Source organism: Podarcis tiliguerta, assembly GCF_965153285.1.
Source record: "Podarcis tiliguerta genome assembly, chromosome: 17".
Taxonomy (NCBI): domain Eukaryota; kingdom Metazoa; phylum Chordata; class Lepidosauria; order Squamata; family Lacertidae; genus Podarcis; species Podarcis tiliguerta.
In genome coordinates, this window is record NC_139550.1 from 29,943,298 (window position 1) to 29,967,872 (window position 24,575).

The 24,575-nt window shown below is 43.8% G+C and overlaps 1 protein-coding gene across 14 annotated transcripts in view; it reads right to left on the bottom strand.

Annotated features, from left to right (window-relative positions):
- DNM2 (dynamin 2) overlaps nt 1–24,575 on the bottom strand; it is a 60,938-nt gene that overhangs the window by 33,017 nt on the left and 3,346 nt on the right. For 8 of the 14 annotated variants that reach the window (XM_083419754.1, XM_083419753.1, XM_083419746.1 and 5 more), the window contains exons 2-10: nt 11,157–11,230; nt 9,240–9,389; nt 8,706–8,909; nt 8,082–8,180; nt 6,731–6,891; nt 5,662–5,804; nt 3,908–4,043; nt 2,478–2,545; nt 1,184–1,322 (exon numbers count right to left, since the gene is read on the bottom strand). In XM_083419754.1, the coding sequence (XP_083275880.1) occupies nt 1,184–1,322; nt 2,478–2,545; nt 3,908–4,043; nt 5,662–5,804; nt 6,731–6,891; nt 8,082–8,180; nt 8,706–8,909; nt 9,240–9,389; nt 11,157–11,230 (1,174 nt within the window). Of the gene's footprint in view, nt 1–1,183; nt 1,323–2,477; nt 2,546–3,907; nt 4,044–5,661; nt 5,805–6,730; nt 6,892–8,081; nt 8,181–8,705; nt 8,910–9,239; nt 9,390–11,156; nt 11,231–15,743; nt 15,876–24,575 lie in introns of those variants that run through there. The other 6 variants (XM_083419749.1, XM_083419748.1, XM_083419747.1 and 3 more) reach the window with 2 other exon arrangements.

Here is a 24,575-nt window from a genome sequence, read left to right on the forward strand (position 1 = left end):
TCGCCTGCAAGGAATGATATTTCCCCTTGCAAGTGACCCTCAGGTCTTGAAAAACCTGGATTTAGAGTCAATCCTCTCATGATGGTGTCCAAAATTGCTCCCTGTTTCATAGTTCTGCCACTTCCCTGCCCCCCGCTTCATCAGTTGCTGTTCAGACTAGGAGCACTTCTTTGGGGAATGACTCCTGTACAAAATCCTTTGGAATCTGAATTCAAGAAAGCTGCCCAAACTCTACTCAGATACCTTGTGGGCCAGAAGACAGATGCAGATTCTGCTGCATCAGGATAGTTGGGATTTGAAGGACCTTGGAGAGCAAGTGCTGGCTTCTTCACATCACAACAAAAGCACACAACTCCTTTGTCAGAAATGGACCCGGAGTCCTACAGCATACACCACTGTAACAAGCAAGCAATGTAAACCGCTCTTAAGAGCAGCACCTTCGCTACTCTGCTGAAGATCAAAGTTCTTGTCCAGAGGGCACACAATTAGGCAGCATGATCCTGGAGCCTCAGTTTGTACACCCTGCTGTCGATTTCAGCAAATTAAGCAAGGGAGAAGCTAGCTCTTTGACAGGTCAGTTTTTCGATATGCATGTAGATGGGACAACCACACTGAAACAGTGAAATGAATTCCCAACAGATGGCCTTTAGACTGGAAATGGTTCATTATGCCAATCAGTGCATTTGAAGCTAATTTGCCCAAACAGCAGCATGACCTTCTAACAGCCATGACTTTGCAAAAAACCTGAGGGAGCGGTTTAAATGGCAGATCAAGAAGCCATGCACTTAGAGAAGGGCCAAGATCCAAGAAGAATCTACCCACAGACCTAGCCAACCTCCAGAGAGCTAACAGCAGCTTCTATTTGCAGGCAGAGGATAAAAGCAGGAGAAGCTTAAAGCACAGACCAATCCTGCTTGCAGTGAGCCACAATTTCAAGACTGCAATCTGGACCATGTTGTAAGACAGTTTAACATTTTTGTAAAAGCCTATGAAACTTGATAGTCTCCCCTGCAGAGTAAACCCCAATCCCATCTTAACACCAGCCAATCAGGATTTTAGAAGATGCCTGTAGCTCTTCCTGGAGGTTGTGTTAGGCAAGTTGAGCAGATTAGAACAGTGCAGTTTTGGCAGGTTTTCCCAGCCCACTCAGTAAGGGCTAGGCTGCCTCCAGCTAGTTCAATACCTTACTGGTACACTGTCTAAATGTATTGATTAACTCCTGAATAACCAGGTCGACACATTTCAGACAAGGCTCTTTCAGCTTCACCAACTGTTTTTTCACAATGGCCTCAAATGCCAAGTCTGGTGTGAACAGCCCCGTCCTAGTCATCCACACGCAGGAGAAAGGAAGGCAAGACATGGCAGAGAAGAAAAACAAGGAGGGGGAAGAGAACAGGTTTAAAGACTGTCAACATTCTAGAACACAATTCCCTCCCGCAACTATTAAAACCTTCCACTGCATCCAGCCCTCTCCCATTTAAATAATAAAGTTCAAAAGGTAGAATAATGGCATCAGAAAATGAAAAAAAATGTTGATAAGACAAAAGAGGGGAATGAACTCTAGTCTTTGCTACAGAAAGACATTTTTGCAAACTGAATTCTAAACTGTAGGTGTTTACAGAGGGTTTCTTCTTTCTAAGAAGCTTTTTATTCTAGATCAAAATATGAGACAGGAGGCAGATAGGCAAGAAAGGAAATCGCGAGGATATGGGTTTTAGGGAAAAGAACACCCCCCCCAATAATAATTTAAGAAACCAAGGGTCTTGACAAGAAAAAGGATAGAATAAAAGCTGGCCAGGGCAAAGACATTACAGATAAAGGATAGTGGGAGGGGGAAGGAGATAAATAGAAGTTGATTACACTTGAAGCAATGGATCTTGAGTGCTATTGCCCCAAAGGGATAGCACGTAAATGGAACTGTTCATTCTTCAAGAGAACTACAGAAACTCCTGGCCCATACATCCTATCCTGAGCCCATTTCATATGGGCATTAAAAGACTTTAGTCCTAACAAGAGTTCAAATTTGTCTCCCATTGCTGCATCTATAAACAAAATGAAATAAAGGGTGCTGAAACTGGAGGGGAGGGGAAGCAGAAGCCACCAATCAGAAATGCTGTGCTGTTTTTTCTGACACATGAGCTGTGCTAGAAGTATTTGCAAATGGATGTACAGCCCTGGACTTTCTCTTTCATTGCCTCTCACTCAAATTCCTCCAAGCAGAGGAAGGGTCCTCCCTTTAGGCTTGGTAAAGTACCAGGCGCAGTGACAGGGTAATCATCATTCTGTTTCCTTTCATCTTCTCAATGACATTCTTCGTTTTGACTTGGGCAGAATGGGAACCACCATCAGTAGAAGGCATCTCAGACCAACTACCAGCTTGCCTTAGCATCCCAGATAGTTATCATTACATACAGTTTATCAGTGGAGAACAAGGTAACACTGTGCTGCATTGAATCAGCTACTGTTCCTATACTTGCCTTACACCATGGATGTTTTTGATTGCATAGCTGATTTCTCGTCTCAAGTCCTTCTCATCAAACTCCATCTAGAAGACAAAAAGCCCCCAATGCTAAAGCTGGTAGAAACAGGTGAAACAAAATTGCTGGTTGTTCACAAAGAGGGGCCCTCCTTTCTTCTTCAGACGCTTGCTCCTTAGAGAAGCCATGCTTACCAAACACCTTAGAGAGAACTTACGCAAAGATCCAGGATACAAATTATGTAGTAGCCAAGAACAGCGTACTTGCCAAAGACCTCAGTTAGAAGGAGTGCATTCTGGATCATGCATCCCCTGTGATTCTCCTCAGTTAGAAGGAGTGCATTCTGGATCATGCATCCCCTGTGATTCTCCTCAGTTAGAAGGAGTGCATTCTGGATCATGCATCCCCTGTGATTCAACCCCAAGGGCAAGCTCTGTCTTGGTCTAGTACAAGTAGAGCCCCTGAATTTCACCCTGGGACAAAACTGACATCTGTGTGAACTGTCAATTGACTACTCACTGGTAAACAGAACACTCTGTCGACTGATGGGGTGGGTGGGCGTGGTACTTACCTTTCCCAGGAACTTAACTGTTTTTTAACCTTAAGACTGCTATTCCTGCTAGTGTCTGTTGCTACATTTTTCCTACTACAGGGAGTAGTCAACTGTTCTCCAGACCTCAAACCTACAGGCAGGACAAGGCCATTTAACACACAACAGTAGTGACCGCCAGCACCAGAGCAGCTAAGCAACAGTTCTTGAAACCCTCTTCTGTTTGTAATGGCAGTTTTCACTGTGAAACTTGAACTGTATTTTGTGCTGTTTTATTTTGTTGTTCACATTGTATTGCTTTGAAAGTTTTGGATGCCGACTAAGGTGCCAACTAAAGCATCAGTTTTTCAGCAGAAATGTGCTGACATCAGAGCTGGTAATAGAGATGTAACACACTACAGCAGCCTTCAGGCTCGTACCCTCCAGGTGTTGTGGACTGCAACTCTCACCAGCCCACAAATACACAAAGCAACATAATATAATAACAAAAATCAACACATCATAGCAGAACATTGCTAAGGGGAGTAAATGTGTCTTACTGATTGCCAACAATGGGTTGAAAATACAGCAGTACTCTCATATGCACAGCTATAGCCTGCATAAACACCATACTTAATCACAGAACTCACAAACTGGCACAAAGTAAACACTTAAAACGCTATAGATGAGAATACTTTTTTCAGAGAAAAAAAAGGTCCAACTGTCACCAACAGCAATCAGTCAGTCTCAAGAGAGGGATGACTCTTCCCCCAGGAGAGGTGGCAGAAGGCTTAAGAGGAACCTGACTGATCCTTCCAGTAGGGGGCATTGTCCCCATCAGGTATGTCCTCCAACAGCAGCTCGCAAATCGCCCCAGGACATAAAATCCCATGTCTTTTACCTTGACAAGTTCAAAAGGGAACCTTTCGTGGAAGATGCGGTTTATTCGGGCTCCGCCTGATAGTTCTAACGTGTCTACTTGGTCCCCAGAGCCTTCAATCCGCTTCTCAAAGTCCACAGCAAACTGCTGGACCATCCTATGCAGATATAAATTAAAACCAATTTTTTATATAAGTTTATATAATGCCACAGTCTGTTGAGTGAGCAGAAGCCACTCAATCAATCAATCAGGAATGTAGAGTGAAAGGTAACACTTTTTACTAGATCAACTTCTTTTGGCATGTACGTATGAAATCTAATTCTTTGCCAGGAAGCTTTCAAAAAACACATACGGTGGTACCTCTGGATGCGAACGGGATCCATTCTGGAGCCCCATTCGCATCCTGAAGAGAACGCAACCCATTTCTGCGTGTGTGCAGGTCACGATTCGCCGCTTCTGCGCATGACATCATTTTGAGCGTCTGCGCATGCGCGAGCAGCGAAACCTGGAAATAACGCGTTCCATTACTTCCAGGTCACTGCAAAGCGCAACCCGAAAACACTCAACCTGAAGCAACTTTAACCTGAGGTATGACTGTAGTAGGAGATGACTTTATTTGGTACACTACTTCGGCACACACTATGCTATCACTATCACAACAATAAAACTTTTTATGCTGCCATCTGAAAACTGCTTAGAAAAAATCAAAACATGCAATTAGGCTGAAAAACAATAGATTTGATCATAATATAATCCATTATAAAAATGTAAGATGTTAAAATACTCAAACTTTGGTCACCAGTCTTGTCAAGATGATCAAGTTCAAACTATGGACAATGTTTCAAAAAAGATTTGCTGCTCCACAACCATGCTACACAAAAATACTGCTCCACATGCACTTTACGACCAAATGTGGAATGTAAAAGAATGCAAAAGTCACATGTACCGTATTTTTCGCCCTATAGGACGCACTTTTTCTCCTCCAAAAATGAAGAGGAAATGTGTGTGCGTCCTATGGGGCGAATGCAGGCTTCAGGAAGCTATCCGCAAACCTTGGGAGCCCGCCAGAGTTCCCGCCGGGCTCCCACAGCTTGTGGAGAGCTGCCTGCATCCCAAAGCCTGGGGTGCGCTGAGCTCAGCAAGCCCCAGGCTTCGGGTTTCACGCAGCTCTGCACAAGCCGTGGGAGCCTGGTGCGACTTCGCACCGGGCTCCCACGGCTTGCGGAGAGCTGCCTGCATCCCTGCGGATAGCAGACTGTTCTGGGGGCTGGGGTCGGGGGAAGCTCGGGCTTCCCCCGCCCCAGCCTGGGGGGAAATAATTTTTTTTCTTTATTCCCCCCCCCCAAAAAAAACCTAGGTGCGCCCTATGGGCCGGTGTGCCCTATGGGGCGAAAAATACAGTAATTTGTGCATCCTATACTTCCAAAAGGATGCTCTCTAGTATGCATACTTTTTTTCTTTATGCAACATTGTGAACTGCAACTTACACATAAATGATGCCGCACAAGTAAAAAAATGAGCAGAGGAAGCACACTGGATGTTTGCCACAACACAGATATTCAGCTAAGTTTTAACCAGGGTAAACTCGCTGAAATTAATAAGCATGACTAGTTAGGTCAATTAATTTCAACAGGTCTGCTCTGAGTAAAACTTAGTTGGATACCACCTTACGTTTTCATGCTTCTCAAGATGAAAGCTAGCCTCTGAAAGCACAACACAACAAAGGAAGGAAGCTCCCCATGTGAGAGGCACAGCTCAATGTAGATTTGACCTACTGGAGCAAGGCTTTCGTTTTCCGCGTAGGGTCATCAGGGCGGAAGTTCTTGTATTCCTCCACTTCTTTTTCAAGGGACAAAAGCTGGCTCTGGAGTTTGCTACGCAGCGATGGCAGAGTCTCCCGGATATGGTTTGTCAATTGCTATGGAAAAAAGAGAGCAATCATTTTATATCAACATTAAGTAGTGTTGCTTAGTGCTGAATAAAAGCAGCTTTCCCTTTCAAGCCAGCTAGGGCGAGGGCTGTCTCTTTAGCTCTTGATCAGGGGTGAGTTGTGGTGTGATGGAACTGTTGTTGTTTTTCGCCAATTATTTTTATTGATTTTCCAAATCACTGCCAAATTAATTCAATTTAATACAATTTTCCAAAACCGCCTCCAGTATTTACCAAAATTCCTATCCATCAGCTGCCCCTTTGTGGTGTGATGGAACTCTAAACTGGAGTAGGCTGTGCTTCTTTGGTATATGCCCCAAGAATGCCTAAATCCCCATCTCCGCCTAACAAAGCTGCAAGCCCACCACCTAGGGGAACACCTTATCCTTCTTTCGAGAACCAAAATCCGTTCCTTGTTGCCCTTGCTGGGGATGAACAAAGTTAAAAGAAAACTTGGCTGCTCCCAGCATAGCCCTTTCAACACTTCCAAAACAGGCACTGGCTTATGGAAACCATCTACAGTTTTTTCCCTGCTTCAACAAGTTTAATCCATATTCATTTGGAATAATCCCACGGAGAAAACTGTGTTTGGTGGGAGTTTAGCAGGACTACATACTTATTTCATGTCAGCAACAAGCTGATACCTGGAAAAGAAATAAGCTAAAAACCAAAGACCCTTATTTCTGCTCTCCCTTGTTTCTTTCAAATGTTTAAACCAGCTATAAAATGAAGAATAGCAGATTATTATTATTTCGGTAAGAAAAAGTGAGGGGGGAGAATCACATCTGGGGTGAAAGCTACCAGCCAACTTCCTCCATACTGTAACATCTCCACAAGGTTTAAGTGGAAACAGTGATGTTCAGCCAACTTTGAAGAGCCAGGCAAAAGAGCCAGGATGCCACAGGAACAGCCTACCTGGTTGAGCAGCTTCTGTAAGTGGGGGGTTCCCATGCGGTCTGCCATGTGTCTGTAAGCAGGATGGGAAAGGAAGAACTTGCGCTCAGCTGCCAATGCTGCTCTGATGTCCTTCTTACCATCAATATCCTTCTGGCTCCGGTTCACAACTCCAATGTAGCCTATGAGTGGACAGCTCCATATATTAGTTTTTGCCTTAAGTTTTGCACAGGACCCCAGTACAAATGCAGAGAAAGCAGCTAGGACACAACAGGGCAACCACTGCAGAAAGCCACATAGTTGCAACGGTACAGAAGAAATGGGGAATCCTAGCTTATAACAACACTTAAAATTAAGAAGGGCCTATTGCTCCTATTTCTATTGAAAAGACAACAAGCCATGCAGCGATAAAGTGGGACATTCAACAGCTATTGGCTGGAATTTTTACACTCGGCATAGTTCTTTCCCATGGAACTTGGCCTGACACCCTGATGTCACAAGTTGTCTTCTTTAGTACTTGAAAGCACTGTGACTCAGAAATTTACAGAAATCCAAGTGGTACAGCCCAAATAAAAAAGATGAAAATGTGCCTATTTTGCACTGTTTATTTCAAATGCAGAACTGTGATATTTGAGCAGTATAGCAAACACATTCACTGAAGGTGTAATCAAGAACCCACTCTTGTCAGACTCTGAGCTCATACTGGTGAGATGAGTCATCTCCTACTATACAGTATACAGACCTATACAGCGATCAAATCTGAACAAAGCTAATCAAGTTAAAAGCTACACAAGAGCCAGAGTAATTAATCAGGATCACAAATTGGCTCTAAATGCACAACACTCAGCTAGGATCATCACTAAGGTCCCTTCTACTCTGCAAATTGGAAGTTTCCAACAGGTATACGAAAATATATGGCTCCAACCACTGACTGCTTCCTGCCAAAAGAGTGGGTGGAAGAAAGAATCTGATAACTTCATGTCAAATATATTGGGCTTTGTCATGAAGCTTGGTCGCAGATCACGTCCCATATGCATCCTGCTGACATTTTGCACCCAAAGATGCTAGGAAGAAAAGAAAGCTGATTGCCAGAAGCCCTGTACACCTGGGTGCTTTAGGAATGCTCTGGGTGACAAAGGGACAAGATAAACAGCAAGCAAACTTCAAAACTAGCTCCTTTCATTTGCTCCTTCTTACCCAGAGTGCACATTAAATGCACACTGCATGATGGTTTGGCGCTCAGGTACTTCCTTCCTTCAAGCCTGATTAGTAAACACTCATTTTACTCAAGTCTATGAATCTGATCAATGCTACAGTACTTGAGTTCATTCACACAAATAGCCATCACTTATAAGTTTTAATAGCTTTCTACCTCTCCGCAGAGGTAAAAGTTTGTTCTCCAGAACATCTCGTGCATCAGTGCCTTCATCCATCAGGTCTAGTTTGGTTATTACCCCAATTGTCCGTAAGCCTGAGGGGGGGAAATAGAACGGCTGATCAACAGATGATCCAAATATTCAGGTGAGAGATTAAACAAGTTCTCAGGAACTATAATACATATTAAGCTTAGCACAGCAACTTTGCACATCAGTGTGATTAGGGCTTTTGTACAGCTCTTGATTTCTTTATTTTACTTCATAATGCACAAAGCTAATTATTGCCACCAAGGGTATGAATTATTCCATCTTGTTCTGCCATGCAATTTTAAGTTCCAGTTGTCCTAACCTTATGGTTTCTGCTACTATCATTCTGTTCCCAGGATCCTCTAGAAAATTCCTTTAAAAGACCAGCATTTTAGCAGAGAAATGTATCTGGCACAGGACCATAGAAAAAGCACATTGGCACTGGACTATTCTACCTAGAATGATTTGGGGCTTCCCAATTATTTTAGCTGAGAAGCTCAGATTGAGATTTTGGAGACCCTACAGTATTCTGCCATGGAACTGTGTGGAATTTATCAGTGCAACAGGTGAAAGAAATCAGGATATTTTTTTACCTTGTGGGTCAACTTCTTTGGCCATTTTGAGAGCATCTGAGTTGGCCAAATCCATGTTGGCTGGAGTCACAGCAAGAATCAGGCTACTCTCTCTGCTGATGAATTGCAAAATCATATCTTTTATCTGGTACTCAATGTCCTGGGGTTGGTCACCGACTGGCACCTTAGTGATACCCGGAAGGTCAATCAAAGTCAGATTCAATACTGAAAAGAAAAATGAGCACAGTGCTAAGAACTTCCTTTTGAGAAGGTCATCAAGCCATTAGGAAAATCTAGCTAGTTGTCCTCACGACAATAAGACCCCAAAGCCTTTTTTTAACCATGATAATGCATCTAATGCCTTCACATCCTCCTACAGCTTAAGCTATATACAGACTCTTACTCCCTAAGTACCAAATAAAGATATAGTTTTCCATTTTACTGAATATTTCCAGTCCAGGATACCGGAGTAGTCCATTAGCCCTCACATATATGTATTCAGTCCAGTAATATCTGCTTTTAAAAGGTTTATCCAGAGCACAAAACTACACCTACCATGTGGTGAATACACCCTCAGGTTAATGGGAACAGGAGAGATGCCTTTATTTGTTCCTGTAACCCTGTCTGTCTCCGCTTCGATCTCCTGTCGGACTTCATCAAAATCTGTAAACTTCTTAGACTTGCAGTGCAAAAATTCTGCATATTCTGAAAGAGAGAAAACACTTTGTCAGATTGGAATTCACACCTCTGGAAAAGCTTTTGGGGGCTCACTCAGGAGCTGTCACCAAAAACCAATTTTAACTATACCAAATGCTTTATATTGCATGCCTAATTTAGTAGGGCTGCACAGCATGCACAGCAGTTTCATTTTGTGAGATGAAAATATGAGGGGAGGGGGAGACACACTGTATTTCCTAAATTATGCAAATATTCATTGCCCATTTACTGTGTTATGTTACCAATGTGCTGATGCTTTGGTCCCAAGGGATGTGCCCAGAGAGGTCTTCCATGGTGTCCACATGGTCCCCCCCTTATCCTTTCCCTGCTGAAACTGGGCTTGAAAGAAGCATTCTACTGAAGCCAGTACAATAGGCTGTGGAGTGTGCTTGCTTGTGGGATGTGCAAGATGCTCACAACAATTTGCCCAGTTTGAAAATGTGTGCCCAAAAGCCCCAAATGGTTGGCAACTCCTGGATGGTTGGTCAGCTGCTGAAGGATCATACTCTCAGGAGAGCCTATCACCACCCCCATGACACATGATGTTCTGCTATCCAATGTGTCTGTCAGCCATAACCATAAGAAAGCTCTTTAAAAACCCCACAGAAAACCTTCACTAGACCGCCACAGTTGCTCCTGTGCATCTCCACCAAACTAGGCAGTCAGTGCACAGTGCACAAGAAAGGGCAGAAAGAGGAGGCAGCTACAGCTGTGCTGCAAGTTGGTTTTTGCTTAGTACACTGGCTCAGGTAGGTGGTGCCAAGGTGTTGAGTGCAGTTCCTGCGAATGATGAACTGAGCAGCCAGCCCTGGGCAGTGTGAGGAGAGATGCTATCATAATCGTGCTATGCACTGTTTGTTGGGCACAGTGACCAACAAACTGTTGTTGCTGTTTGTCTTAGGTCAACCCCTTAGAACAGGGTGGCCCAGGCAGCAGCTTAGTCTTGACTGCTGCATGACATCCCCAGGCTACTTCGTCACCCCACTGCCCCCCAATATTCATTCAGAGGAAGTGCAATCCCATCTAGAATAGGCAAAGTTCCTAATTCTTAGACCTGGAAACTACTCACTCACAATTTCTGTCTTAGCAGGATTCAATTTCAGCTTATTGGCCCACAAGTGCAGCCGGGCACTGGTTCAACTTGTACACAGTCTCCCCTCACTCAGATTTAAGAATACAATTCTAATACTCTACAAAATTGATTGATTCATTATCCATATTTGTTTTACAAGTCAAGTAACATATTCAGAAAAAGCATGTCCATGGTTTTTACCAAAGCATAGTAAATTACCGTATTTTTTGCTCTATAAGACTCACTTTTTCCCCTCCTAAAAAGTAAAGGGAAATCTGTGTGTGTGTTATGGAGCGAATGCAGGCTGCACAGCTATCACAGAAGCCAGAACAGCAAGAGGGATTGCTGCTTTCACTGCGTAGCGACTCCTCTTGCTGTTCTGGCTTCTGAGATTCAGATTTTTTTTTTCTTGTTTTCCTCCTCCAAAAACTAGGTGTGTCTTGTGGTCTGGTGCGTCTTATAGAGAGAAAAATACGGTACTTAATAAAGACCCTGGCTTGGAAACGTGTTAAGAACATTGAAATACAGTCCCACAAAAACATAAACAATGCTAGTTAACCAGAGCAAATAAAGATTTCTGCATTCTAGAGTAGTCACAGTCAAAGAAGAAACTGCACACGGACATATCAGCATTCACACAAGGACTTGGGTCACTCTTCAAATACAATGAAAAAACCACATACCTGTTTTAGAAAAGATAAGCTGAAGAATGAGGGGACGCCTGGTAACAATTCCAGATCCACGAGGCAGGAAATCTCTGCAGAGTATTTTTACAAGATGATGTTACTTCAGTGGCATAAAAAAGATACTGCAATTATGAGGACTGACAAACAATACTTTTAAAATCCTATTCTGGAACAGCGCACTGTTACAAAATTAAGCCCATAGGATCTAATGGTCACCTTAATGAGAACGCTGGTACATTTAGTAATAGCATACAAAGGAAGACAATGACAGTTTTATGAAGTAGTCAATGTGGTGTCCTCCATATGTTGGTGAACTACAAGTCCCATAATCCTTGACTATCAATCATGCTGACTGGGGTTGATCAGAAGTGGAGTCCACAAGTATCTCAAGAACATCAATATGGCCACCCTGATGTATGGGAATGATAATGATAAATACTGTACAGTTCAACATGTTGTTCATGGTTTCCATGGTTAATGGCAGATTGTGCTTAGATTTATATTTTAAATTAGCAAATATTTAGAGTTGGTGCAATTGCTGCTGCTTCCTTAACTATATAGCTAGTACACATGGAGGCTCAGAAGCATAAAGAGCTTTCTTGGATGAAGCAAGTGGATCTGGAAGGTCTAAGTGAGACCTTGAGATATCTGATACATATGGAAAGACTTTCAGATGTCTCTGGTAGCAACTGAGAATTCCTAGCAATTTTACCAAATTAGATGCATCCAGATTTCTAAATGGATGCTGGTACATCATTTTGGACAAGTCTTCAATCATTTGTAAACATAAAATAAAGGCACCAGTGTACAAACATCAAGCTTTCTATTTCCTGCCTTCCTTTTGTGGTATGCAAACTCAATTTTCTCCTACCACCTCAGCCAACAGCTGCTACTATATACAGTGGTGCCCCGCAAGACGAATGCCTCGCAAGACGGAAAACCCGCTAGACGAAAGGGTTTTCCGTTTTGGAGGTGCTTCGCAAAACGAATTTGCTATGGGCTTGCTTCGCAAGACGAAAATGTCTTGCGATTCCTGGGGTTTTCCCCCCCCCGCTCCTCACCCCCTTTTTCTAAGGCACTAAGCTGCTAATAGCCTTTTAGCAGCTAATCTGCTAATCCCTTAAACCTTTAATAGCCGCTAATAGCCGCTAAACCGCTAATAGCACTAATCCGCTAATGGGCTTGCTTCGCAAGACGAAAAAACCGCTAGACGAAGAGACTCACTGAACGGATTCTTTTCGTCTTGCGAGGCACCACTGTACAGGAGTCACAAAAATACTCCCCAAACACCTGTGATGCTATTAAAACATTATCATAATTCCATCTCTTTTTCCTACACTGAAATTAAGCTCTTAATATGTTAATAAAATAGATTTGATACTCTTGGAGCGGGGAGAGAGACTAAGAATCCATGTGTTTATCAAGAAGTACATGCCCTAAAGCTCTGGAAATGTTTGTCTTCCTAGCTAGCAGAACGCTACTTTCATAATGCTTTGAAAAGCATTTCCCAGTCTTAAAACCACTTGCTTTTTGAGTAACTACAGCTCAGTTTGTTGAAGCCTCCCAAAATCCACACAAACTCAAATCAGAAGGGTTTTTTAAAAATTCAGGATAAAGAAATAAAAACATTTGATTTTAGTCATTATTCCCTGCTGGTCTTTCGTTTCCTAATAAAGCAGTGTTTTTAAATTATGTTGCATCTATGAGCCACCTTGCACTTAAGACTGCAGAAAACATAGGCTATAATAGCCCTGTACAAATAAATGAATGCTGAATGGACCAGTGCAGTTTCTTTGTTGTTGTTACACCCATGAATTCAGGACACAGAACCTGGTAAGGCCCCATGAAAGCATATTTTGCTTTAAACCCCAAAGTGTTTTGAGACTTTTCCCCAAGATAATAGAATCTCCAATTACAAAAACAAGAACAAAGCACTTGGCAACTTGCCTTGAGAGTCACTCCCAATCCTCTCCCACTGAGTGCATAGTGTCTTATGCAGATCCATTGTGTGAGACTTTGTTACCTAGAAAGACATGTTCCTGTTGCTTTCTAGTCATGCTGACGAGACTACCGTATTCATAGGAAACAGGAACCAAGACTGAAAAGGTTCAATGATGTATGATCTTTATTTGACCATGAGCATGGGATCCTAGCGCGCATGGCGCTGTGGGTTAAACCACAGAGCCTAGGACTTGCCGATCAGAAGGTTGGCAATTCAAATCCCTGCGACGGGGTGAGCTCCCGTTGCTCGGTCCCTGCTCCTGCCCACCTAGCAGTTTGAAAGCACGCCAAAAAGTGCAAGTAGATAAATAGGTACCGCTCCGGCAGGAAGGTAAACGGCGTTTCCGTGTGCTGCTCTGGTTCGCCAGAAGCGTCTTAGTCATGCTGGCCACATGACCCGGAAGCTGTATGCCGGCTCCCTCGGCCAATAAAGTGAGATGAGGACCGCAACCCCAGAGTCGGCCACGACTGGACCTAATGGTCAGGGGTCCCTTTACCTTTATGGGATCCTAGATAGTGAAGGCACTTTTTAAAATGCATCATTTTCTAAAATCACTTGGCAGCAATGAATGGATATAAATGGATATAAATTTGCTCAGTCTGCACATCAGAGTAAGTGCAAAATAAATGCACAAATCACTCCCACTTAGATCCTCCCCTAGCATGAGCGGGTGCAACAAACCATGAGCCTTGGCTTAGCTTTACTTCTGAACTAAGGATCATGGTTTGTTTTATTTCAAACAAAACACAATTGGAAACCCAAGAACAATCATGGTTTGTTTGTAGCAAAACAAACTGCGATCCCCAGATGCAGCACTAGTCATGGGCTGTGTTTTTTTGCTCCATTTACATATTCATGGTAATTAAGGTTTACTGAGACATGAAAGCATAGCCCCCATCAAACTGGTGAGCTAGAATGGATACAATAATAACAGTTTAAATCAAGGCTGTAATTAATTTCTCAGATGGCTATCCCCAGGAAGCTGATTTTTTTATGTGCATAGCAATTCAGGCATCCTAAAATTATATTTAAATCTAAAGGTAAAGGAAGTAAGATGCTACAGAGTTGTCATTTCTCCAAATATTTTCAAGGAATCCAATAAAAAATTCTAAGTAAAGCTATATGTTTGAATATAACATTTAAATCACACTAAGTACACCTTACTCATTTCCCCCTTAATATATTTGAGCTTTCTTTGCTGTCTTATTTTAGTATTTTAACTTTTGTATGTTTAAGTATGGCTGTGAATTTTTCTCAGTTTTACTATTTTATCGTTTGTAAGCTGCTTTGAGGTTGCTGTTTTTTCAATCAAGCAGTGTATAAATTTTACACTAATCAAAATAAATCTTTAAAAATTTACAAGTAAACAGTAATTCAATAAACTTGGTAAATCAGATCTCAGATTTGCAGCTACAGAAAAGTTTCCAATTCTTTTCTTCTTCTTCTAGAAATCCAACATAACCAAGTTGGTGATGGCTGTGGTAAGTCATCTTCTTGGAAAAACAAACAAACCACAAGCACTGGTTTATAATGTTAAGCTGGCACTCCAGTTTCTTTTCTCCCCACTTGGGGCGGGGGAAGGAACAAGGTGGGCACAATATTAGCATTTGCGTTTGTTCATGATAAACCATAGCCTGGCTTGCCACAAGGTGCAAACCGCAGTACTATTACACTGACTGAGCAATATTCCTTTGTCAGGAAATCCCAAGTAATCCAAACTTAATTTAGGTTTTTGTGGAATGTTCTGATAATTCTTGGTTTCATTCAGGTTAAAAGAAAAAACACTTATTGATGGCCAGGAATGTCTGGCAATATTTTATTTAATGGTGAAAAATGGTTGGGAAATATACAGAGATCTCTCTGGGATGTCTGGAAGGGGAAACCCATCAAAGATGGAAAAGATGGTACACCTCTGCTACTTAAGGGGAGGGGGCTGATGGTGTCTGTAGGTAAGAAATGGAAATTTTGCAACAGAGACCGAGAAACATAAAAGCAGAGATGGCTGACAGCTAGTTGTAAAAGAAGGTGGCTTGTAGGTACAAATATGTTTCTCTGTGATCTGATGTGGGTTAGCAAATCTGGTTCTCTGTAGGAATGCATCAGTTGTGTTGGGTTTCAAGAGGCAACCAAATACATATCTGTGTAGACAGATTATGCCGCTTGGTTTCTGGCTATTATTACTAATAATAAACAAATAATATTTTGTTGATACTTTATTATATTACTTTAAATTTTTTATGTTATCCTCATCCCAATTAACCTTCAAAGTTGTTAGCTTAGTAAGGTAAAGGACCCCTGGACGGTTAAATCCAGTCAAATTCAACTATGGGGTGCGGCGCTCATCTCCGCTTTCAAGCTGAGGGAGCCAGCATTTGTCCACAGATAGCTTTCCAGGTCATGTGGCCAGCATGACTAAACTGCTTCTGGCACAACAGGACACCATGATGGAAGCCAGAGCTCACAGATCTGCAGTCTGAAAAGAACTAGTACCAAGCAGACCCTCCAATGAGCCACCCCATTATCAAGATATAAAACTTTAGAGCAGCTTTATACAAGTCTTCTCTATGAGAACGACTACATACTTAACTGCAGTCTGCACAGAAATCAATTATTTCAACATTATGGACAAGGAAAAACATCTTAGTTGCTTCAGTCACAACAGTGGTCTTCTTCAGTCACTTGGAAACTCTCAATCAAGGCTCTCATTTAGGTAGAAATGCTGCATGGGGGGGATGAAAAAAGGAAGACTGTCATCCCTTGCATTCATCTTTTTTAGCAGAAGGCAGTACCTTGGATTTATTTCTTATTTCCACCAAGTGAACCTGCAGATACTCCCAAAAAGTGTAGGGGAAGTTTTTTATGTTTGATGTTTTATTGGTTTTTTAAAATATTTTGTTGGGAGCCACAGAGTGACTAGGGCAACCTAGTCAGATGAGTTTCATATAAATAATAAAATTATATTATTATTATTATTATTATTATTATTAATCATCATCATCATCATCAGCTTCATTGCCCCTGAGAAAAGGAGACTGGCCAAGTGTGCTTCCAAACTAGAATCAATGAGCCACTGTCTCAACGAGATGTTTCTCTGGGCAACCACAGTGGAGGCCATGGACCAGGTGCCCTACTGAAAAGCATCCAACAGAGCATCTGCCACAACAGCAGAAGCAGTTCTTTTTAAAGCCATCTCTGACAGCCTAGGACACATACATCCCTTGTACCAAGCTCCTCTGAAAAAAACCCCTAAGTAGTTGTTGCTTTCCTAAAAACATGATTTCCACAACAGTTCACAGTCCTTCTGGTAAAAACTACATCCATTTAAAACAAGAGCAGGCTCAGCACGACTCTCTTAGTCTCAGGGTTGTGGGTTTGAGCCCCCCCAAAAGATTCCTTCATTGAAGGGGGTTGGACTAGGCGCTGTGGAAGGTGGGGCCAGGACAAGCATCTCCCTTTCACCCTACACACTTAAACAAATACATACTCCATTCATACTCACAAACACCTGTTCTTCCTTCCCCTATCAACTTTAATTGATTGATCTGCTAATTAAAACTTGAAGTCTTACTGGAAACCATTTCATAAAAAGAGACAAGCTTTTAGCAAGCGGACACCAAAGGACATACATTACAAGACAGGAAGTACAACCACAGTGAGTCAGAGGAAGAGGCCCAGAGTCCTCTGTTGCATAATGCCAAAACAATTGAGCCTTACAACATTACTGACAGACAACTTCAATGGAGGTCAAAGGGAAACTTGGTTTGGTCATGAAGGAGAATGCTGAAATACATATGTATTAAACAAAGCTTCAAAGCACATTATGCAGTGGCTTTAACAAGTGGCTATTTCATGGAGATAGAAGGAAGCACGCTGCAAATAAGAAATAAACAAAGCTGTATGTAGCACTGAAGCCAGGCTGTCCCTACACTAAACACAAATGGCAGCGTTGACAAGCCAAGGGCGTTTCTACCATTGCTTCAGTCCAGGCACTCATATCTCACTCAGAGCACCAAACAGGAGTGTTATCCTATAACAAACTCATTCTCTGAGCTTGGCACCCTACATAGCCAAAAATGTCACCATTCATGCAGATAAGGAAGGTTTCAATACACTTAACTGGCTTAAGAAACCCCAAGACACTCAAAAGCATAAAAGAAACTTGGGGGAGAAAAACAAAAGTACCGTATTTTTCGCCCTATAAGGCACACTGGCCCATAGGACGCACCTCCTTTTTTGGGGGGGGGACTAATAAAAAAAAATTATTCCCCAGCCCATAGAAAAGGCTGCTGCCCCAAGCCTTGCGCGCCCAGAGGGACCTCCCGCCGAGCGCGCAAGGCTTGCGGACATCTGCCCAGAACACGGGGCGTCCTCCGGAGGGCGCCCTGTGTTTCGGGCTGCAGGCTGCCGCCCGCAAGCCTTGCAAGCCCGCAGGAACTCCCACCGGGCTCGCAAGGCTTGCGGATAGCTTCCTGAAGCGTGGAGAGCGAGAGGGGTCGATGCGCACCGATGCCTCTCGCTGTTCAGGCTTCAGCGAAAGCCTGCATTCGCCCCATAGGACGCACACACATTTCCCCTTCATTTTTGGAGGGGAAAAAGTGCGTCCTATAGGGCGAAAAATACGGTAATGATGGGGGAGAAAAACAAAAGTAGGACCAACAAGGATGTAATATACTCAGTGGGCACAGAATGCTTACTGACTGGTGATGGGGGCGTACTGGGGGGAGAGAAATGAAAAACAAAAGAGGTGCAATGGAAGAGGGCATAGTTGGCTGGCCTCCTAAAAGTGTTTGCAATTTGTTGCAGGTTCCACTTATCCCTAGAAAACTTCAGTTGAGCAAACTTGCCAAAAGGTCATTTCCTCACCCAAAGTTCCACTACTGAAATGGCTCCATGAGGCAAGCACATACAAAGCAACTCAATATTTGCAGCGGCACATTTCAAAATAATTAGGACCACCAGCTAATCTAGCTGTTGTTGCCAAGGATTCATTCACATGCTCTCCATAACTGGCCCTAGCCACAAGCCTTTCTGCAGCTGCAGTTTCCAAATACAAAGGCAAGCCCCACATAATCTGTGCTGCAGTGATCCAAAAGAGATGAACCCGCGGTGTACGTGCCATGATCTGATACCTCCAAGAACCAACGTAGTTGGCATCCCAGCCTCAACCCAGCAAAGTATCTTTAGTCACTACCAAAACCAGGGTACAAATGTCTGAGAGATTCTAGATGTATCACACACACACACCCCAAATCATAAAATTGGAAGGGATCCCAGGGTTCATCAAGTCCAATGCAGGCATGATTTGTAGGCTCTTGGGAATTCACTATTTCAGGGATCCTTGGTGGGGATTTGTACCCTTCCTAGACAAGAAGACAGACCAGGGAAGCAGTAACCTTCCGTGTGACCATGTGTAAGTTAATACCACTATCTGCAGTTTGGTTGAAAGATTACATCTGACCCCGAGGCACTGGGTGTTGTAATGCAAGCAGAACTTGGGCCTAGGTGTCAGACCTGGCTCCAGGAAACAGTGGCAAAGACAGCCTGTAGCCAGCAAGACCTGGTCTCCTAGCTATTCTTTTCTTCAGCCAGAGCTAGATGGTGGCACACAGGTTAAATACCTGCCCAGCATTTCTCATATCACTATCCTGACATCAAGCATACTAGGTACAACAGGGCCGAGCTCCACCATACAACGTGATAAAGCAGCGAATGCAGGGGTCAGCAAGGTTTTTCAGCAGGGGGGCAGTCCACTGTCCCACAGACCTTGTGGGGGGCCAGACTATATTTGGGGGGGGGGGGAATGAACAAATTCCTATGCCCCACAAACAACCCAGAGATGCATTTTAAATAAAATGAGACAGTCTACTCAAATAAAAACACGCTGATTCCCGGACCATCCGCAGGCCGGATTTAGAAGGCGATTGGGCTGGATACAGCCCCCAAGCCTTAGTTTGGCTACCCGTGGAATAAAGTAATACAAAAGAGCCAAATTGACTGAAATTGAAACTTAGGTTATCCCTACTTACATTGACCTAGGTAAGCTGCTTCAAAAGTTAGCCAAAGCTCTGACTCAAATCCCTTGGACCTGGCCCACTGTCTGTTCCTATCCAAGGATGGGCAGAGGCATCTTCTTGTGGTGCACAAATGTGCTGTTAGAGCACCAATGTGCTGTAGAGGTCTCTGCTGGTGGGCTGTGCAGCACTGTGCTCAGCAGGCAGTCACTAACCATAGTAAAGTCATTCTGGGAAGTTCAGTAATATTTGCCCAAAACTCAAATATTCATCTTGTTTGGCCCAGTGGAACCATTATTCTGTAACTGTTGATGCTTTGCCACAAGTTTATTTCTCTCTCACCTGGTTACTGCTTCTTCCTTCTTAGTTTAGCTACCTGGCAATCCTAGGCAAATCATGAAATAGTTTTTATAAGATGATATCACAACACTCTGCAGCTATCAGGTGTAGGTACATTTGATGTTGGCACACTAATTGAAAGAACAGAGCAAGAGGGGCAATGTAAATAAGCAGGTGAACTTTCTCATACAAATAGACAAAAGGGAACATCTGGCACTGGCAAAAACGTTCTGAAGGACAGTGAACAGTTTTTCTCAGTCCTAAGAATTCCTGACTAGTCTGCCCTAGCAGCACTTGCCACCCTATCACACACAATTATTGCTTATTATGCAGTTCCACTTCCTAGAGGAAGTGACCAATCCTCTTAAGAAAGGCAGACTTTCAGGAAATCGAACATACAAAGCTGCCTTATGCAGAGTCATACCAATGGTGTATCCACGACCTAAGAAACATGAAATACTAACAGCTCTGGTATAGTCACCGAAGCATGAACACAAACACGATTTACAAGTTTTATCTGTAGCAACTAGGCTCTTAAAAGATTACAAATGAAGGTGCCAAGTATTAAGCAGTAATCATCTGCCAAAGCGTTATCAAGTAATTGCACTGCTGACTGTGTACAGCATGAGTGGTTCACCGTTTTCAGCTCAAAGTCACAGTGAAGTTTAGCTAACCCTCTAAAAGCTGCACAGCAGTGTGGATGTGACCAAGTGCAGCACTGCAAATAAAAAGCAAAACTCTCAACTTATGCTTCAAAATCACCTCTTCTTCCTCAGGCATGGCACCACTGCTAGTAGAGACAAAAGACCTTCATGCAATGCCACCATGTCAGAAAATGACAACATGGTTTTTGCAGGGTAAGTTGAGAGGGAAAGAAAGGGATGTCTTATTAGGGAAAGGGTTGGTGAGTCAATGGAAGCAGTTGTAGATTTGCCACCCCGATTTAAAGAAAATGTGCACTGTCTCAAAATGGCAATTACCATAATGGTACCATTAATCTTATGCCCCAGCCACTAGTTACAGCCTCTGAAAGCATCATTGGTTCAATGATTCATCACTGGCCCATGAAACAGGGACACTTTCTGAACACTGTTATGTAGATATATACCGTATTTTTCGCCCTATAGGACGCACCGTCCCATAAGGCGCACCTAGTTTTTTGGGGGGGAAATAAAGGAAAAAAATTATTTCCCCCCCAGGCGCGGGGTTGGGGAAGCCCGAGCTTCCCCCAACCCCAGCCCCCAAACAGGCAGCTCTCTGCAAGCCGTGGGAGCCCAGTGCTGGCTCCCGCTGCTAGCGGAGAGGTCCGCGAAGCCTGGACGCGCTGAGCTCAGCGCGCGCAGGCTTCAGCATGCAGGCACCTCTCCGCCAGCAGCGGGAGCGCTCCCGCTGCTAGCGGAGAGGTCCGCGAAGCCTGGACGCGCTGAGCTCAGCGCGCGCAGGCTTTGGCATGCAGGCACCTCTCCGCCAGCAGCGGGAGCGCTCCCGCTGCTAGCGGAGGGGTCCGCGAAGCCTGGACGCGCTGAGCTCAGCGCGCGCAGGCTTCGGCATGCAGGCACCTCTCCGCCAGCAGCGGGAGCGCTCCCGCTGCTAGCGGAGAGGTCCGCGAAGCCTGGACGCGCTGAGCTCAGCGCGCGCAGGCTTCCGCATGCAGGCACCTCCCCGCCAGCAGCGGGAGCGCTCCCGCTGCTAGCGGAGAGGTCCGCGAAGCCTGGACGCGCTGAGCTCAGCGCGCGCAGGCTTCGGCATGCAGGCACCTCTCCGCCAGCAGCGGGAGCGCTCCCGCTGCTAGCGGAGAGGTCCGCGAAGCCTGCATTCGCCCCATAGGACGCACCCAGATTTCCCCTTCATTTTTGGAGGGGAAAAAGTGCGTCCTATAGGGCGAAAAATACGGTAATGATACTACTTTACATTAGAAATCTATAGACTGCTACACATCACTACACATGCTTCCCGCTTCCACCAAGAACACACCATAAAATCTACTATCTACAGGAGGGGTGGAGGACCTCAATGTAAGGGCCACATGTGGCCCTTCAGGCCTCTCTATTTGGATCTCAAAAGTCTCCCCAAATCACAGCCATCATTGGCTGGAATGTGTCCTTGAACTCTGAAAATGCCTCTTGTCTGGGTGAAATGTTAGGAGGAGAGTGTGAAGAAGCCTAGTGTAAAAACAATTCACATTTGTTGTTTTGTCTACTTTGGCCTGCCACTATCAGTACATGGCCCTTGGAAGGCTGCCCAGCAGGGAATACGGCCCTGGGCAGAAAAGGGTTCCACCACCTGGTCTACAGCCAAGTCCTAAGGTAAAACTACATAAAGATTTATATTTCTTACCCAGTCAATTAAGTAATAAAGCAAACCAACAACATCAGTCTGTTATCAAGGAACAATTTTCTACATGATAGACAAAAAGAAAAGGAAGTGATGAAACACTTGTCGACAGTAGCTTCCAGATAAAACCATTACAAAACCTGCTGGAAAAAACTGAGGTCTGACACTTTTAAGATGAAGATTCTACGAAGACATTCTCTTCGAAAATTCAAAACATTTACTATGTATTTGTTGTCCAATGCATTCAGCATCCAACAACACAAATTACATTCTACAAAATGGAAAAACCTCATGGAGGCTGAAAGCCAGTTAGTGCACACAGCCAAGCTTCCCACCCTCCCGGCTACCGTTTTACTTTAAATAACCAACCACAGAATAGCAGGGTACTTAAAATACAAAAGAATGATTTTCCATTGTTGACAGTTATATCAACAATGCTACTTACTAGTAATGACCTGCTTCCCAGAATAAGATATTCTTGTTGACCCTATTCAATTGTTTTATTGTGTTTTCCCATTGTTTTTAATTTGTATGTCACGAGCTGTATTGAACTTTTGGGAAAACCTCCAGCAAAATGGTCACTAGCAAGGAGTAATAGGAATAAGAACTTGTGCGGCAAGAATATAAACAAGAAAATGTTACGTAAATTTAGTGCACACTTAAAATTTGGATTAAGATACGTATGGGGAAAGCATTATAGAGCCCCCAAAGTATCCTGTACCATGTAATAGTCCCTTTATGCAATACATTTTCCCAGATCTCTAACTGTGTTGCATCAGATCAACTGAAAGCAGAAGAGGCTCTCCTGTTTGTCAGCATCAACATGCACTCTGACAATGACACCTATTCATGGAAACATCAAAGACAACCCAAGCCTGCAACCATCAGAAATTTCCATAGATACAACACGTGTTATAAACATGCTTGGGTAAAGGATAACCTAAGCTAGCACATACAATAGCTTTAGTAAACTGAAATGACTTTAGTAAACCGAAATGTTTTATTGCAGGAGAGGGAAGACATAGCTGATTAGATGTACTTTTTCAAAAGCAGGTGGGGATTTGAGGCTTTGTTCTACTTCTTTGACTCCACCTTCATGAGTCTGACTGCAGTTTAGTTATTGCAGTTTTTAGCATCACTGTTGAAATACAGCATTGATAAATGCAATCTCACTCCTTAGGCTGCATCCCTCACAACTGTTCACAGAAGAGTACATGTGATGAACTCTGATAAAAATTCACACCAACCTGGTTTTCTAAAGACTCAGGTAAATTCAGATGCTTGCTCCACATCTTCCAGAAAACCAGATACTGGTCTCATGTCAATATAAAATGTTTTACGTGCAATGATTATGGCAAGGAATTCACTACTGGATCAAAATATACACCCAGGATTATAGCTGTTTAGTCATTGGTAGTGACTGATGTACAGTATATTAGAACACCAATTCCACTGAAAAATGTTTAAAATAGTTTGATCACTGCATTTCCTCATGGGCAAAATGCAGAAGTAGGAGGGCAATGCATGTAATTTTTACAGTATGCTACACTCCGTCCATACTAAAGCCAGGTTTCTACACATGCACCTACATCAAGGCAAACAAGGGTACCGTATTTTTCGCCCTATAGGACGCACTTTTCCCCCTCCAAAAATGAAGGGGAAATCTGTGTGCGTCCTATGGGATGAATACAGGCTTTCGCTGAAGCTTGGAGAGCGAGAGGGGTCGGTGCGCACCGACCCTTCTCGCTCTCCAGGCTTCAGGAAGCTATCCGCAAGCCTGGGGAGCCCGCGGGAGTTACCGCAGGGCTCCCTAGGCTGCGGATAGCAGCCTGCCGCCCGGCGCGCAGGGCGCCCTGAAGCAGAGTGCCCCGCATGTCGGGCAGACATCTGCAGCCTGGGGAGCCCTGCGGGAGTTCCCGCAGGGCTCCCTAGGCTGCGGATAGCAGCCTGCTGCACGGAGCGCGGGGCGCGCTGAAGCAGAGCACCCCGCGCTTCAGGCACACATCAGCCAGCCCCACAAGCTCGGGGGACAGCGGGGAGGCGGAGCGCTGCCATACCGCTGTTCCCCGACCTGGTTTGGTTTCCTCGACCTGGTTTTGGGGGGGAAATTCCTTTATTTCCCCCCAAAAAACTAGGTGCGTCCTATGGAACAGAGTGTCCTATGGGACGAAAAATATGGTAATTATCATACTTCGAGGACACATTCTAGACAGCAAAACACTCAAGGAAAATGCATAACAGCACTAGTGAGCAGACTGGAGACATGGATTGGGGAGAGAGATGGCCTAGGAGGGAGAGTTCAATCTGGCTAGAGAAGGACCTGGGCGGAAGCTCCCCACCATCATTTAAGGCTGTTCAAATCAGTGTTCATCAAGCACATTCAGACCAATGTGTGCTCCCTTTCTGTCACAATCACATTTCAGTAACATTTTCTACATATTCAGGTAGGTAGCCATGTTGGTGTGATGCAGCTGAAATAAATAAATAAATAAATAAAGTCCAGTAGCACCTTAAAGACCAACTAAGAAGTGTGCTTGCAGGTATCTGAAGAAGTGTGCATGCACACGGAAAGCTTATACCCAGAACATACTTAGTTGGTCTCTAAGGTGCTACTGGACTTTTTTTTCTCTACATACGAATGGGAGTGAGGGGGAAACAATCCCTGAGATACAGCTCCCTAATCACACTTTAAAGCAATTCCTAAATGGCAAATTGTGAAGACAAAGCAAA